Source organism: Protopterus annectens, chromosome 10.part0, assembly GCF_019279795.1.
Source record: "Protopterus annectens isolate FY-2018-M chromosome 10.part0, PAN1.0, whole genome shotgun sequence".
NCBI classification, from domain to species: Eukaryota; Metazoa; Chordata; order Ceratodontiformes; family Protopteridae; genus Protopterus; species Protopterus annectens.
The window spans coordinates 1,152,508,533-1,152,526,854 of record NC_056744.1 but is presented as its reverse complement, the minus strand read 5'-3'; the positions used below and the strand labels follow the sequence as shown (position 1 = coordinate 1,152,526,854).

Genomic DNA, 18,322 nt, shown 5'->3' with positions numbered 1-18,322 from the left:
GGGGTTTCAGAAGATCAGCCACTCTTCTGTCTCAAAATCCCGAGAATCTCTCAGAATAAGATGCCCTTAACAGGTGACCCGGTGGACACCTCCCATTCACTGACATCTGTGTCTTCTGTCATGGATTCCTGTGGGGAATTGACGTGCTTTCTCTTGAATGTATGCTTCTGAGGAACTTCCAAGGGGATGATCCGATGAAGACTAAGAAGTTTGCATGAGAATCTTGGATGAAAGCCTGGACGGACCAATTGTTCCAGTGGGGTAGAATCAGCAGACTCAGAAGCCAGGCCAATCAGCTGTGGAGGGGAGGACCTGAGGGGGGGCAAAGATGTCCTGGCCACCAAAGCAGATAAAGCTCTCTCCACTACATCAAAAGCAGAAGCCATGTGAAAGCCCAAAACCACCCTAGTAGAGCTAATGTCACCTAACCAGGACAGCTGAGGAAATTCCCATAACCTTGCCTCGAAACAGGCTGGCGCCGAGCTATCCAATGCTGAAGCCCCAAGGGGAAGGGAGGGCTCCAATAATCTTAGAGTCAAACCCCTACCTCTGGAGCTAGAGTCAAAGCTTCAACACCAAGATCTCACTGGCTCAGAAATTGCCGGGAACGAATGTATCAAAGAAGGTGTCGGGTGGGGGTTGATGAAGCCAGGCCTTTGGATATGACATAGACAAACCTGGGAATCTCTGATCCAATGCCTCTGAAGCTGACAGGCAGATCAGAGTAGCAGTAACCAACATTGTCGAACATTGCCCAAATTGTTGAATCTACTCCAACCCTATCGCATCACCAGACCACTAAGATCCAGCAAAAAAAAATCACTTATAAGTCACTAAAGCCAATAACTCTGCTGGAGAAGCACTATTCTCTTGTGCCATAGCCAAACTATGGAACTCCCTACCACCCACAATTATCTCCGTACCATCATGCACCCACTTCAAAACTTTACTAAAAGCGCACCTAAAAACATGCTGGCTATGCCCTTGCAACTCCCCCACTAATATCATCCACCCCATTCACCCGCTACCTTTCTTTCCACCCCACTAACTACCTTGATTATAGCAAGCTCAGATGCTCATAAGCCTAACTACTTATTATACAGCAGGAACTTCTTATTGTAACAATTGTTAATGTCTGTTATGTACTTCGCAGATGATAAAGATTCTAGTTGTTTACTATGTACTACGTTCTTCATTAACTATGTTTGTAATTGTTAATTGCTATGTTGATCAAATTGTTAATTGCTATGTAAATCCAATGTAACTACTGTCTGTATATTTTAACTGTGGAGCTTTTCTCCCTGGGCCTTCACTGAAAATGGACCTGCATCCAGTTGGACACTCCCGGTCAACAAATGTAAATAAATAAATAAATAAATAAATTGTCTGGGATGGTACAAAGCCTATGCATTCAAATGAAGACAGAGCCAGGATAACTCACAAATGAATTTGGGTCTTAAGAAATTTTCTAAGTCTTCTGTCCATATCAGCTTTGGAAAGCACCCAGTAGACCTGAAGGATAACAAAGTGTATGGAGGTCTACAAGTTCTGTGTGGTGTGTCCAGCCAAAAGGGGAAATGCAACCTCAGTTGTATCAGCTCTGGTGAAAACCTTCTAACTTCTGCTCCTCCTTCCTCCCTTTGCACTTTACTAACCAAAAAAAAAAAAAAAACCTTGTGTTCTGAATGAGTGTGCTTCTCAACTGATAAGTATATTTTGTGGCACTTTTAACTAATCAAAGTTGAATAAAACAACTGAATTTAGTTCAGAATACATTTTGAATAAATTGCATTTATTTAAACTGTATTTGCTTTAATACTGCTACACACTCAAAGTGTGCTAGCTTGCACTGCACTTGAATTGTTTTTAGTGCTGTTTTAGCTGCTTTCTGAAAAAAATAAAATAAAATTCTAAGCTTGTTTCCCACCTTTCCTGTAACAAGTTTAGTCCAAATACAGATTTGCTGTATACGGGACTGTTGGTATGCTTCTGAGCCTCCCAAGCCTTTCTGTATTGGAGGGAAGCCTTCTAGCTTGTCAGTGCAAGTGGTAAGCACTAGGTAGCCTATCTACCACAACAGGAGTGGTTTCTGGTCCAGAAATTGTAGTTTATTGGCCATGTGGGTAGTTTTTCCATCTCTTTCAACTTTCTGGTTTAAAAGCTCGTGTTTGTGCTTTTCCCACCTTTCCAGTAACTAGTCTAGTCCAGATACAAATTTACTGTATCCAGGACTGTTTGTAAGCTTCTGAGCTGTGCCAAAGTCTGCATTTCAATTTTTCCCTTGGATCTGCTAGCTCTCTCCTCTCCTGCACTTTTACAATCTTATTAGTTTAGCATTTTACCAGACTTCTTGTAGCAATTATTGTAGCACACAAAAGTGCTACCAGCACTAAATGTTCGACAAGGAAACAGCTCCAGTACTTATTATTAGTGCCCACCCCTCCAGGTATGTCTAAAGGTCAGATCCCTGTGCTTTCTCCTATTAACCTGGTGAACTTGGGCATCCTGAGGCAATATAGCAATTGCCTCCTTCTCCTCTTACTTCCCAACACTCAGACCTGCGAGAGATGCACTTGTATATCCAAATTGGAAGCCATGCCCTCTCCAGCCAAGACCGGAACAGCTGGTCAAGAGGAAAAGGTCAATACTTGCACCACACCACATGGAACACATAGCCTTCTAGAACACACACCAGCACTGCCTTCACATAAAAACACAAACCACACACCCACCTTCGTGGAGGCTCTCAATAAAAATCTACCCAAACAGCATAGACATCCAAGGCAGAAATGCACTCGACCACCACAACACAACACTAATCACGAGACACATAACTCTCCTAAACAGTGTGCCACTCAACCAAAGCCCCTAAGGCAAAACAGCATGCCCAACACACTAGGCATAGGTGACTCGATAGTGAGGCACACTGATGTTCCGCTCACTAGGCTGAATGCGGAGAAAGTAACAGTCAGCTGCCTGTCAGGCACTAGGATCTGCCACATAACGCACACACTCAGGTCCCTCAACAACAGGTACGAATATGACTCTGTCATTGTACATGTGGGTGTGAATGACCTGAAATGTACCTCCCTGGACTACATGAAAAGAGATATGGAGGAGATCTCGCATTATGTAGTCCAGGTGGGTATGACCCTAGCCCTGAGCAGCATCCTACCATCACCCAGAATTATACCACAGTACAAGCAGAAAATGCTTGATTTCAACAATTCGCTAAGTTTCTGGTGTTATTCTAAGGGGATCCAGTATCTGTCAGCCTGGAATGACATGACTGACAGACCTCGATGCTTTGCCAGAGATGGCCTGCATCTGTCACCCCTGGGCTTCCAGACACTGGCCAAGGCTCTTGCCACCTCTATAATCCCTTTTTAAGGTGGTGTTCCAAAGACCAAATTACCATCGTAACAGCAACAAACAAATGTAATCAGAGGGTCATGTTGCTCAATGCTAGAAGTCTAAATCTCAAAATGCACTAGCTCGAAGCACTGCTTAAAATGGAGAACATCGACATTTGTGCTGTAACAGAGACCTGGTTCAAGGCAGCAAAAAGCACCCCTGCACTACCAGGCTATAACTCATTCCACACCTTTCAGCCCCAGAACCTGGACCAAAGCTCCAAAATCAGTGGTGTTTTCATATTCATAAAGGATACACACACCTCCAGACTGGTAACCCAACATAACACATCTGAGATACTTCAGGTGCAGCTAACACTGGGTAAGACAGTGATTCAGGTTGTAGCCTGCTATAGGTCTCCAACTATCTCCCAAGACTCACACTCCACATTCTTAAGCACCCTGGAGAATATTAGGGTCCAACCTAACACTCTCATACTGGGCGACTTCAACTACCCCTCCACCAACTGGGAAAACTACTCATGTAACAATACACCTGCCCAACGCTTCCTGGAATTCATTAATTCCAATGCTCTGGACCAGTTTGTTCTTATCCCCACTAAGGGTAGCAACATCCCTGACCTGGTCATTACTAACATGGGCGACCGTTGCTCTACACCAATAGTCAACTCCTCCCTGGTTAGATCTGACCACAAACTAATCACCTTGGAAATCCACATCCCTCCCACCCCAGCCCCCACAAAGATAACCACCATGAAAAACTTCTCCACAGCTAACTCTGGGCTCCTAAAAACAGAGGTGGCTAACTTCATGGCACCCATGGAAATGCAGAATAGTTGCATGACCGCCGAATCATACACCAGTGCACTGTATGAACATGTACACAAATGCATGGATCTCGCCACACCCAATAGAACCAAGATGCTCTCCTCAAAAAAAAGGAAGCCAATCTGGTGGTCCCCTGCCATAAACAAACTCTACAACAGAAGGAGGAAACTGATGTGGAATAAGGTGAAGTCCCAAGACTGGAAAAACTCCCTTATCAGCCTCAACAAAAGGTTGCGATCCCTCAACAAATCCTCTAAAGCTAGCTATGAAAACAGAATTGCAGCAGATAATAAAGACAACCACAAGGCCTTCTACAGTTATGTAAAGAATTTCCACGGTAATACACAGATTTGCTCTGAGCTACTGCACAATGGTACCTCTTATACCAAGCCAACAAATATTGCCAATATACTGGCCAACAGATTCAGTGCCAACTTTACCGCTCTGCCCCCCCAAAGGACCAATCACAATACCAGTAGATTGCCAGGCACCCAGTATTACTGCTGCACAGGTTACAACAGCACTGTCCAAGACCAAGAATACAGCTTCTATGGGACCTGACAATATTCCCTGGCTGTGTTCTACATGAACTACAGAATGAACTGGCACCTCAACTGTGTGCCTTGTTCAATCACAGCCTCACCTCAGGCTTTGTCTCTACCGAATGGTGCACTGCTACAGTCATCCCTCTCCACAAAGGAGGAGCGACTACAGACCCTGGGGTCCGATATGCAAAGCTATGGAATGCATCATCATGGACCTAATAAACAAGGATATGGGGAATCTCCAAACTCTGGATCCTACACAGTTTGATTTTGTGAAGGGTAGATCATGCCTGCTCAACTTGGTCGACTTCTTTGAGTCAGTCACCAGAGGTGTGGATGAAAGCAAGGTGGTTCATACAGCCTACCTTGATCTGGCCAAGGCCTTTGATACCATTCCCCACTCAGGAATCATAGAAAAACTCACTGCGCTAGGCATCAACCCATATATCACTAGGTGGGTTGCAAACTGACTCACAGATAGAACCCACAGTGTGAAAGTAGCTGACTCCAAGTCGGACTGCTGACCAGTCATGAGTAGAGTCCTACAGGGTTCAGTCCTGGGTCCTCTCCTGTTTGGTATCTACTTCTCTGAAGTCCAGGCCAACACAAAGGGACTCTGGCTGATAAAGTTTGCAGACGATTGCAAGTTGGGAGCCATTATTAACTCCCCAAGTGATGTTGACATCCTACAGAAAGGCCTCACCGAGACCAACAAATGGTGTCAGAACCATGGCCTTAAGCTCAATGCCAAAAAATGTGTAGTTATCCCCCATGGAAAAAATACGGTTCCCTTGAATTACCACATTGATGGTAGTCCACTGAACAAAGAAGGCATTATAAGAGATCTGGAAACACAGGTTGACAGTAACCTCTCTTTTGAGCACCACAGTGCCACTGTGGTCAGAAAGTCTTTCTATGTGGCACATCTCATTATTAAGAGTTTTGCATCCAGGAAGAAAGAGGTCATTGTCTCCCTCTACTCTTCCCTCATTAGGCCAATTATCGAGTACAATGCCCCATTTGGCATGTACCTCACTAGACACCTGCAACAAGTGTAGAGGCTGCAAAAGTACCTCACAAAGAGGATCCTAGGCCTTAAACACTTGTCCTATATGGACAGACTCAAAAAACTTCAAATATTCACTGTCTAATATCACCTACTTAGAGGCGATCTCTGCTTTACTTTCAAAGCCATGTCTGTCCCAGTTCTGTTAGAAAAGCTACATCTAAAGAAATCCCAATCCCTCCGCACCACACACTCCAGGGACCGCAACCTCATTACCACAATCAACAGAACATGCTGGAGGAACAAGTTCATAACCCAGAGACTGCCCATGTTATGGAATAGACTTCCCATACATGTCAAGCAGAGCACCTCACTGGTTCTCTTCAAGAGAAATCTTGATGAGTGGATGGGAAATAGAAAATTCACCCCGCGGATCACTCCAGTGGCTCCATTCAACACAGGCACTAGGAACTAAGGTCGGGTGGCACAATGCCAGGGTAATCCTATGGGCTAGGCTTATAAAGGCTCCAGGGCCATTAGTCTAGTACACACCTATGAACCTATGGACAGAAGACTTTGACACACAGAATGTCTGATTCAAGGAAGTGAATGCATTTGAACGTTTGGCAACTTCTGCAGGAGGAGCCAACACTGGTGCAAATGAGGATAGTGGTTGGGGGAGCTCTTCCTAGACTCCCTAGGCTTTTCTTTGACTTTTCTGCCATTTACCCTTTAGATTTCTCCACCAGATTCTTAGCAGAGGGGGAAGCAAGCTCCAGATACAGAAGAGGAGGAAAAAGGCAACAACTGTTTCTGCACTAACTTATTCCTGCATTTGAATAATGCTCCATGGTTGAATCCTGCACAAATCCCGCATTCAATATCCAGATGCCTGGCTCCAAGACAGTATACACTTTCTGAATGTGCATCTGAATTGGGAATGTCATCCCCACAATAGGAGCATTTCTTAAACCCAGGTTTGTCAGACATGACTACCATAGCAGTATACTGGCAACAAAAAAAAGTAAGGCAAAGATAACATACCAGCAGTGGTAAATAAAAGCTCTCTACATTAGAGAAAAATAAGAAATAACAACAATGGTAACTACACTACTAGCCATTTAGTAGAAAGCAGGAGTGAGAAAAACTAGAAGGTGGGAAAGGTATGAATGGGGCCTATAAAGTGTAACAGACCCAACAAATATACATAGAAAACTACAAACTATAACAAATCCTTAATTTTTTTTTTTTTTTTTTTTTAAACGGGAGGCTAAAGAGAAAACAAAATGAAGAGTGAAAGGAATATGAACTATCAAAGACAAAATGTGTCACTTATTTGAAATGTAGCCTGAACTACATCAATCACGTCTAATTTCTGGGAGCGGCAAACAATACTGAAGACAATGTGGGGCTTGGAGGGGATTATGGGTAAACAGAAGAGCTTGCGCTATGGATCTGGAGCCTAAGTCTGAAAAGGGCCTGAAGATGGATCTGAGACCGGATCAGAAAACCAGTGGTTGAGAAATGGATGAAAAAAGACAGCATCAGATCTACTAGTTTATTTTCTATTAGTTTCTCTTCCTAAGACACCAAGCAGCACACATTCAATCTTTATTTTTTATTTGTTTTTATTTTGTCCCCTCAGACCTCATTGTTACTGGCCTGGCCCTCAGTACCCAACACCCATGCTGGGTCAGTCAGCTATTCTCCAACCCCCTTGGATTTACTCTTATTTTGGCTGGGGCCAGTTGTGTTTCCTGAGGGTATCCTGGAGGCTCAGCTCATCTGTGCTTCTGTCCGGGGGTGATTTTTTTTCTTTCTTTTTTTTTTATGACTGCCACACTTTCCTTTCCCCACCCACCACACTCGTTTCTGTCCAAGGGCAACTCCCCCCTTAGGAAGTGTATTAATGAGCATCTTCCCATCTGGGATGGGTATACCCATCCCTTCCCTGCCACTCTGTCAGTTGTCCAAGCTACTAATCAAACCTTGGTTGGCTGTGCAGCAGTGAAGGCTTTATTCCTCTATGCCACCAGTGAAGCAGCAGCATGCTTTCAATCTTGGTGGATTCATAATGGACTGTACCCTCCTGCCCTCTGTTAAGTGAAGGTTAAGCAATTCATAAGTGTGCTGATTCATTACCTAAGAAAATCTGTGAAATATTACACCACAAAAGGCAAAAAACAATACAAACAATAAAAACAATTACCAAAGCACTTCAGTGACTGCCTGGCTAGTGCAGTCAGCACCAATCGATCTGGCACGACACAGAACTCTAGTCACATTTCCATCCACCACTCCAGTCACCTAGCAGAAAAAGAAGAAAGAACTAACTAGTAAAACTTGTATTCCTGTCTCCTCCACCACATTAACAGCATAGAATGAAGAGCTTTATTACTGTACCCTACCATTTTATGATAACCTGCCATTACCTTTGTAGGATTAGAGTGACCCTGGAGTTTATCTCAGCAGCAATGGCTTCGGAGCTTATTCTGGACAGAGCACCAGTCTATCATGGAATTCACAAGGATGCTCACTCACATAATGTAAGCACACCTATGGACAATTTGGAAGAACACTAATCAACCTACTCCACTTTTTGGGGTGGCAAGAAGAAACAAGAGCACACATTGAAAACTGGTGCAGACAGAGGAAGAACATGCAGGTCTTCTGTGAGGCAGCAAAGCCTCACTGCACCACTATAACCACCCTAATATTTACTTTCTTTGTTATTCCGGGAAATTCTGTTTGGGATTCACCTCTTTTCAGCTGAGACCTGAAAAGCTTAACATATAAAGTACTAGATGTGCACTGACAGCAAATTTACTAGACAGGACATATCAATCATATCTGATTACATAGGGTGATTCAAACAGTTACTTAGAATCAAAAATTATATTTGCAAATAGAAACAACATGAGCCATTCGACCCGATTTACATATCCCACAATGAATCTACTTCAGTAGAGCAAATCACTAGAACACTGAAATTTAAATAGCTGAGATGGAAAAAAAAAGTTGAAAAGAACAATCATTCACACGGCCAGAAATAAGAATGAAAGAGCTACTGTGCATGTTACAAAGAACTCCGACCTTCTGAATGTACATTGCGGGCAGTTACAAAAAAGCAGTCACTTTACTTGCAGAAATCATTTAGAAAAAAATTTACCTGTTTTAATACTTATAAATGGAGATCATGGTACAGTGAGGATCGGTAAGTTTACCCTTTTCTCCACTGTAGTGCGATCTCTGAGCTAGTGCATATAATTTTCAGGGGGTGTGGGAGACGTGCCACCCCCTGCAAAAACCTTGAAGAAGCTAAATTTTTGTTTGCAAATGATTTGTTTACGTAAGTGTTTTTTTGTAACTGAATACGATGTACATTTAGAAGGTCAGAGTTCTGTGTGACATGTGCAGTAGCTCTTTCATTATTGTTATTTCCGGCATTGTGAACGGTCATTCTTTTCAACTTTTTTTTTGTCTCGGCTATTTAAATTTCGATGTTCTGATGATTCAATCTACTGAAGTAGATACACACAACATATACACAAAAGCAAATAATTATTTACATTATTAATGTTACTGGTGAATATGACGGCAAAAGTTTATGCATATTTTAATTAATACCTCTTCTGCAAAGAAATTTCCATAACAATTTGAGATTTGCATCAATAGATTTTTAAAGGCTTTTTTGTTCTATGCAGCATCATAGATTCGCTCCCATGCTCTTCAGCACACTGGGCAACGAGCGCCCTTCAGCACTCATTGTTTTCATAGCAGGTATGGGTTTTATGGAATTGGGTTGCTAGCCCAACACCCAACCCTTCTCAGAGGGTGCACCAGACATTTGCACGCACACACACACACACACACACACACACACACACACACACACACACACACACACACACACACACACACACACACACCTAGGGCCAATTTAGACTGTCCAACTTCCTATTGCATGTCTTTGGAATGTGGAAGGAAACCGAAGCACCTGGAGGAAACCCAGACAAATGCAGGAAGGACATGCAAACTACACAAAGAAGGCACCCCAGCCGAGAATCAAGCTGGAGAACCTCTTGCTGTGAGGCGACAGCGCTGCTACACCACTGCGTCATCCTCTACGCATCATAGACTTACAAATTTATTGGAACCACAATGAAGGTGTAGGGAAGCATGTAAAACAAATGGGAAGCACAAGCAGGCAGAATACTGCATGAACTTAAGATGTCCATAAACTTTTCACTGTATCAAACACTGTAATATGCCATGACCACTGACTACTAAAATTAAAAATGGGTGTGATACCAGTCTAACAATATGGTCTTACTCTGGCACATTTGTATAGACATATCATGCACATATATGAAAATGTTGTAAAAGAAACATTACAATTATCATAACATAAGGGAGCTGGAGTCCACATGGACTACTCAAAACCATGTAGTGGTTCATCACTCTACATCATCAATATTTTAATGGGGCTTTACCATACAATTCTGGCCAAAATATCACCTCTGCCTCACATGTGTTTACTCAAATTGTTGTGTTTATTTTCTGCAAGTACTTTTATATGAGCCTCTCTGATATCTAATGAATACATCTTGGCTTAAGAAAAAATGCGTCGACTTCCAAGATGCTGCACACTAACAGCTTAATTTCAGTTCTCCCAGTGTGAAAGCAGAAACTCAGAAAAGAAAGCCAGTGAATTTGTCTTTACGGTTAAATTTCAGTAACTGGCTAGTAAATGCACTGCCTGGATTGGATGCCAGCAAAGAAAAAACTGTGAGAACCTGAAAGAAAATCAACCACAAAAGGTGAGGAGAAAACACTGGCTGAAAACAATCCTGCAAAAAGCAGTTCAAGTTCCAGCTTTGGTGCAAGACATGACTTCCAGTAATCTAGAGGAAAAAAAATAAGTCAAATGTGCTCAGAGCGGATTAAAATAAACAAAATACTGAAGGAGTACATCAACTCAAATAATAAAAATGCTGGAAAAAAATGGAAGAAGTTGTATACAAATGTTCAGATGAGTTGATAAAACTCCAAAAATCAGACGCTGAAATAAAGGAAAGCCTGGTTAAGTATGAGACTGCTCAAGAAGAGATGTTTCAAAAAAAAATGGTAGCATTACAGGATAGAGCATGTAGGGAAAAAATGAGATTTTCCAATGCATTAGAGAAACTGAAAAGAACAGACTGTAATAATTTTAGGAAAGCACAGATAAGCAACTGGACTGATATTCCACAGAAGAGGTTATTTTAAAGGGCACATTGTGTGTACACTGCAAACCTGGCCATGAGAAAGCAGCCAAGAACTCTAATAGTAAAGATGCAATCCTACCAGCAGAAAGAGTTGATTCTGACAAAACTATGGCAGAAGGACAAAGTACTAAAAGTTAGAGTAGAGCATTTGTGAAAAATGATTACTCACTGTACACCAGGCAGATAAGGAGTAAATTTATTCCAGCAATCATGGAATGTTGAGAAGCAGGTGTGAGATTCAAACTGCTGTATCCATCTATCTTCAAAATATTTTTTCCTGGAGGTCAGTCATTTTTTGATGCAGAACACGCTACGGAAATACAAAAATGTGTCCAACAAATAGTGAGCTATTGGACAAAAGGGGATTCTGCTTCTTATTCTTCTGATAATAAATCTCATAGAGAATATGACAGTGAAACCTTTTTCAATGTTCCAAAGAAAAAATGTTTGAGAGAGGAAACTACAGGGTTAAAAGCACCAGGAGTATGTTGGAAATAAACCAGAGACTGGAGATGGAGGATGTTGATCAACAGGATAAAAAAAACAGCAACTTGGGAATTACTGAATAAATATGGGATTACAAAGCATCAACTACATTTGTGAAACAAAAATATCTGGAAATACTGGACTTTTTTTGACCTTGTTAAACTTGTAGGGGACTCCAAAGCATATGTTTGGAAGAACATTATGGACAGGGGAAGATGAAGGACAGAGGTAACTGTGACTAAAATAGTTTTTGCTCTTAACGGTATTTTTATAAAACATGACATATACTGCATGTTATATAGTAAAGCTTTTTCAGTTATATTTGTGTACAACAGGGATACTAAAATAAACAGGTGCTCTGTTTTCCTTCTTTCTTTCTTTCTTCTTGTTCAATTTTAATAAATGTAGGCACTGCAATGTAAAAATAGAAGAAAGCCTGGGCAAATGAGTAAAACTGGCAAGTTTTTCTTACTTTTTTGCATAGGGGAGCGACTGGATTAAGGCCTTTGGCTTGATCTAATACAATGTTTTAAGTGGAATCAAGTAAATAAAAGAACATTGAATGTAATGAAAAGTTTTTCTTTAGCAAACAAATGTTCACAGTGCAACATGAGAAGTTTGTAACCGAAGGCAACTGTGTATCTGGTTCTCAGGTTTCTATGGAAACAAGCTAATAAGCAGGCAATACAATCCTGTATATTACCACCCTTTCTATGAAGTCATGCTTTCTGACATATAACATGAACTCCTCCCTCTAGTTGTACCATTTCTGACCTTTTTCATCATTTCAAACCCCCTCATTTATTGCCAAAATATATGATGCATGCAGTTCATACCTGCCATTATCTTCCTACATATGTGTGCTCAAGTAATGTATATATGTTTCATAAAACTACCAAACTAGTTCCTTCTCTCTTAAACCTGCCTTTACTTCTAAAATAAAAAAAAAAAAAAGAAAACACATTAATCTCAAACCAACTAACCTAGCAGTAAATAACCTTCCAAGTGAAAACATAAAACGTGCTGCCAGAACCCTAGCATATCCAGTGTCTATATTCATAAACAGGTGCCCTCAGTAAGCATACATCCCAAAATCTAGAAACCATCCCACATCCTGCCTTTACATAAAGGAGGAAAGTTGACTGAAATTTCTAAATATAGGCCCCATCACCATTCTTCCTCCAGTCTCCAAAATCCTGGAAAGATGCAGACATGCTCAACTTATCCAGCATCTTCTAGATAACAGACTACTCTCTCCTATGCAAGATGGCTTATGCTGCAACCACAGCACAAACACTGCCATACTAATATGCTTCCTTAATGTCAATAACCACTACAAAAATTAAAGTAACACGTTTCCATACTTTTCTTTAATATGCCCAAAGCTTTGGATACATTCTCCCATCAACAACTACTACAAAAACTCTCAAAGCCAAGTCTCCCTACTTTCACTACTGGGTGGTTCCAATGCTACCTGTGTGGCAGAAGTCAACCAGTACATCAGCATAGCACTTGCTCATCATTCTTACATTTGATTACTGGGGGTACCCCAAGGCTCCATACTTTGTCCGTTTCAGTTTAATGTATTCATAAACAATGTTTCCACCACTGAACTCCATACCTCTCTACTGTCCAGATTTCTACATAATGTCCAGATTTTTGCCTCATATTATTGGTCAGCTCCTCATAAAATTTGTGATTTTTCTGGATTTTTGAGGCAAATCAGTGTGGACTGAATTCACTTAATAATGACATGCATTTCAGTTTCAGACTTCATATTCTTCAGAAAATGTACGGTAACCCAAGACCTTTTATTCGAGCAACATTTTTAAGTCTATAAGAGTAATATTTAAAATTTGTCCCTATTTTGGGGACATTCCCCTCATTATTTTTGGCTGTTCAGATTATTTGTGCTAAGAGGTTGAGAGCTATGCTGCACTCTACGCGTCCTTAGTCCATAAGTCAATGATTACCTTGACCAGCTCTGCCACTACCATTCAAGAACTACAACTCAAAATTCAGCAGTTCTTCCTTTCAATACTATCTTGGTAAAAAAAAAAATCTCAACTTCTACTGAATACTAAAAAGAGAAAAAAAAAAAAAAAATAATTCTATTCACAGCTGTAACACATTCTGAAAACAAGAAGCTATTGAAAAATTATTTAATTCAACAATTCCAATATTGAGTTAGTCACACATACCAAACTACAAGTAGTCCATAATGAAATCCTCGATTACACAGTTTGGACCACCCTCCTCTTACCTGCACTATGTACATTGAAAGAATGACTTCAGTAACCACAGTTATCTACGATCTCAGATATCTTATTCATCTTCACCACTGTCCTTTAACAATGCAAAAAAATGTCACTTAAATATGATAGTTACTTTTAAATTTGTTTCTCCAATATCTTGCTTAGGTGTACCTCATCAGGACTGTACTTTTTATAAGGACTCCTTCCTTTCTAGTATGTGGCCTTCAAGTTTTCAATTTCCTGCACTAAAATCCATTTACCACTTAAAGGTGTATGACGTAAGCTGCTACAGAGAAGTCATTGCAGACTGCACCCCATCTTTGAATTCACATCAATGTTCATACCACCAAGATGCAAGAGAGTTACATATTAGCTCTACTGCAATATCAGATAGCATTATGAAAATCAGAAATGATCCCGGTACCAAACGCTGTGACACTTTATTGCATATAGACTTTGCCTAACAGGCCTCTCTAAAAATCACTCTGTGCTTCCAGACAGACAGCCACTCTCATTTCCACTCCTCAGTATACATCCCACCCTCGTTTCCTTTAATATTCCTAAGAGCCTCTACTGATGTACAAAGTCAAGAGGCCTTGCTAAAGTCTAAACTTAGTACATTCACAGGACTACTTCAAGCCATACTACTGGTCACCCACATAAAGAGCCGAATGAAGCTGGTCAGATAATATCTCAGCAATGTGGAATCTCACAGCTGGTGAACAGAGAAAGAATACGTATTCAGGAACTCCATCACCCTACTAATTAAAATGTTTTCTAAAACTTTCCCTGTAATGGAAGCAAGAATAACAGGAATGCAATCACCAGCCTCCTCCTTAGATCTAAATGCAAGGAAGCCACCATCGTTAACTTCCACTCTTGGGGCACTCCTCCAATTACTAACTACAAACTAAAAAGCATTTCCATTATCTCACTTAGCACTATAAATAGCTTTGTTATTACCATAGAACAAAACTCATTCACATCTTGAGATAGACAGGACCCTTCTCCTTCCCTAATCACTCCTTTGTCTATCCATTTGTGTCCATGCTTACCTCCTTTACCTTCCCATGGCAACTAATGCTGTACCCAGTCACTCTTATGTAAACACTGAGAAATTGACTCATTCAGTAGTTTCATCGGATGTATTTTGAGACTTCCTCCTCCAAGCTTGCAATGAAGTGATTACATATTATTCATACATTTCTACTGTGTAAGGCAACAATGCTCCATGAATTCAGAATGGTTTACAGTACAAAACACCTATATGACTGGTGCTGGGTCTTCATGTACTGGAATGAGAAAAAAGCAGTGTCAGGGCTGTGAATCTTGGCAACGTACGAAAACAGTTTGGGGAATTAATAGGAGATGGCCTACTATTAGTTAATCGTTTGGGTTTCTGTTTTTATTTTTGTATATTTTCAAGAAAAATTTTGAAATATTAGTTGTGTAAATCAGACTTTGGTTCTGTTAGGTAATAAAGTGTTGGCAAAAAAATGTGCAGAAAAAGAAAGTTGCTTTGAGTAGAACAGGGGACTGGAATTAATAAGATATAGAGTGAAGAATCATTGAACATATATAAAGAAAAGAACTTGTGAAGTAAGTCCAGAGGCATAAAGAGGTGAGGGGAAAATAATAAACAGGAAAAAGTCTGGATGAGTAAATAGGGCAGCTATGAAAACAGTAAATCACAGGTGAAAACACTGAAAACAATAAAAGAAAAATGACAGTAGAGAAATGTATAAGGAGGTAAAGAAGATGGTATCCAATGTGATCAGAAACGCTAAGCTGGGCATTGAAAACAACAGTCAAAAGAAATGCTTCAAATATATATCTGAAAGCATGGAATAATTAAGGAAGACAGATGTATTCTGTTACTGGAGGGGGCAGAGTACAGGGAAACTCTTAACAAGTGAAGGTCCTCAGCAACAATAGATGGAATAGACATTCTGCATGGGATAAGCACTGGGATTTCCTTTTCTGATATCCAAAGCTTGGCACACGTCTGAGTTATTTCACCTTCACTTGATTGCAGGAACGTTTTGTGATACTGTATCAAGCTTTGAGGGAGTATTCATCCCACGCACTAATCAAGTCAAAATCTCATCTACTGTGCAAGCACAACCTTCAGTCTGGGAAAATATGACACAAACATACAAAAACCGAATGAATTATAGGTTTGCCTAAAATACATGGAAATCCATCCACAGCCATGGGATGATAAGGCCATTCACACAAAGGAAGATGATTTAAGGGCAATAATCACCCAGTCCGGGAGGTGGCTTACAATCAAACTGATATAGTGAGGCCACATCTGTTATGCCTGACTCTAACGTTTTTCTGCAATTCCTGACTTGGGAAGACTCCCTAACAATGAAAAATTAGATTCTGCAGGTGGCAAGAGTTAGAGGAAGGCTCAAAGACAAGTGTCCAGAAAGCATAGTCCTGAAGCAGAAGAAGTGCTTAACAAGGCCTTGAGAGCCTAACAATATTTGGGAAGATAAGAACTTGACAACCAAGTGGCTGTAGCACAACTGCCCTCAGTGGAGACATCTGTGGAGCAAAAACTGAAAGTAGCAACACCCCCTGGTAGAAAGGTCTTTGACAGCAGCATTTTCTGCAAAATAGCAAAAGCCAATGCATATAGCAAGCTTGTTAAAGACTTGGTTACTACAATTTTTTTCCTTCCACAGAGAAAATAAATTATTTAGCTTACTCCACACTTCAGGTAAAACTTGAGTTGATAGTGCAAATCCAAGATATGAAAGGCTCCACGACCCCAGAATTTGATCATGGACTGGTTGAAAGACAACGTTTATACCACTTCTGGGAGAGAATGAGTGTTAATTGTAAGGGAGACTCTACAACAAATGACCTCCAGACTGGAATTTTACAACCAGATGTGAGGACTGCCAATGACAACTGCGGAAATACAGAACCGGGAAGTTCCAAGAAGGAGAAGGGGTTTTCAAAGGAGGGTAATGGTGAAAACATCCTTTAGTAAATTTTTAACCTCATGAAGTTGAAAGACAGTCAATCCAACCTACAGTCTTCACTATGTAATACCTTAAAACCTTTTGTAGCAGAGACCTATGGGATATAAGTAAATGAACCCTTAAGGACATACAGTGTTTCAGATACAAGACTTCCAAATGAGCATAATTTCTTACTTCTTAAGTATTTATGTATACATTCAGGCAAGTAAAGCCAAACCCCATTAGACATGAATGTCTCAACCTTTTTATTGACATTATCAGTACAACATAAGTAAACTGTTTGGCTATACTTTAGAAACACAGAGCTTAAAATCAAGCCTGATGGTCTTTAAAAATTAGGCAGGTTGCAAAATATCCAAAAACAACATAAAAAAGAGTTATATACTTATCATAACTTGGCATCTGTGTTATCCTATGTCATTATTCCTCACAGAAGGGTCTTGGATCTGACATTGGATCCAACCCTGCAACTTAGCACAGACAGATCCAAGGCTCAAGCTCCTCCCTCTCCCACAATCCAATGCAGCCCTCTAACTATCAGATCGAGTTTGCTAACAAAGCTAGAAAAGCTAATCATCAAAATTAGAAAGGAGAAATAAGTCCACAACGTTCTCAGAAAATCCAACAAGGAAGGGGGATGGTGGGAGGGAAATGTGATGAATAATGACATAGGATAACACAGATGCCAAGTTATTGTAAGTACATAACTCTTTATCTGATGTTATCCATATCACAGAAGAGTCAGAGTTCCCAGCTACCATACACCCTGGGAGGCCACAAAGAAGGACATGCTGAAGCACTGTGGAACCAAAGGAGGCCCTGTCCTGAAAACCAAATCTAGCTTGTAATGAAATATAAATGTGTGAGGATTAGACCAAGTGGCAGCAGCAAATGTTATCAATAGAGAGTTTGGCCATGAACACTGAGGAAGTTGCCACGGAACAAGTAGAATGAGCCCTGATTCTTCCCAGAACCTCAAGATGTCTATTGTCGTAGACTGTAGAAATGAAGCTATAGGTCCATTTAAAAATAGTCACCTTAGAAACCGGGTGGCCATATCTGTTTGGGAAAAAAAGTGACAAAGAGCTGATCTGACTTGCGCAACCCTTTGGTCCTATGTAGATGTATGTAAAATGTAATTGCCTGTGTACATCCAAAGTTTGTAGAATGTACTGTTCTTTGTTGGAATAATTAGAAAACAACACTGGCAATTGAATATATTGGCTTAGATTAGATTAAGAGGCATCCTTGGGTAAAAAAGAGGGATTCGTCCTAAGAGATATTCTGTCCTTGTGAAAAATCATATACAGAGGAGCGATTTGAAGAGCTTGCAATTTGAAAAGCCTCCTAGCCAAAGTTATGGCAACCAGGAAGGCTGTTTTCCATGACAAGAATTTGAAATTGCACGAACTGGCAGGTTCAAAAGGAGTCTTAGTCAGAGACTGCAGCACTAAGGTTAAGTCCTAAGGAGGCAAGGGGTCCTTAACGGGTGGTCTTAGAAGGAAAACACCCTTCATGAACGATTTGCAAAGTATGGAAGAGAATGTAGGCTCACTGTTTTCATG

General features: G+C 40.7%; 1 protein-coding gene across 2 annotated transcripts in view; it reads right to left on the bottom strand.

The window, feature by feature from the left end:
- Nucleotides 1-18,322, bottom strand: part of MUTYH (mutY DNA glycosylase) — a 372,894-nt gene that overhangs the window by 159,074 nt on the left and 195,498 nt on the right. For both annotated transcript variants that reach the window (XM_044085888.1, XM_044085887.1), the window contains exon 9: nt 7,963-8,060. In XM_044085888.1, the coding sequence (XP_043941823.1) occupies nt 7,963-8,060 (98 nt within the window). The remainder of the gene's footprint in view (nt 1-7,962; nt 8,061-18,322) is intronic.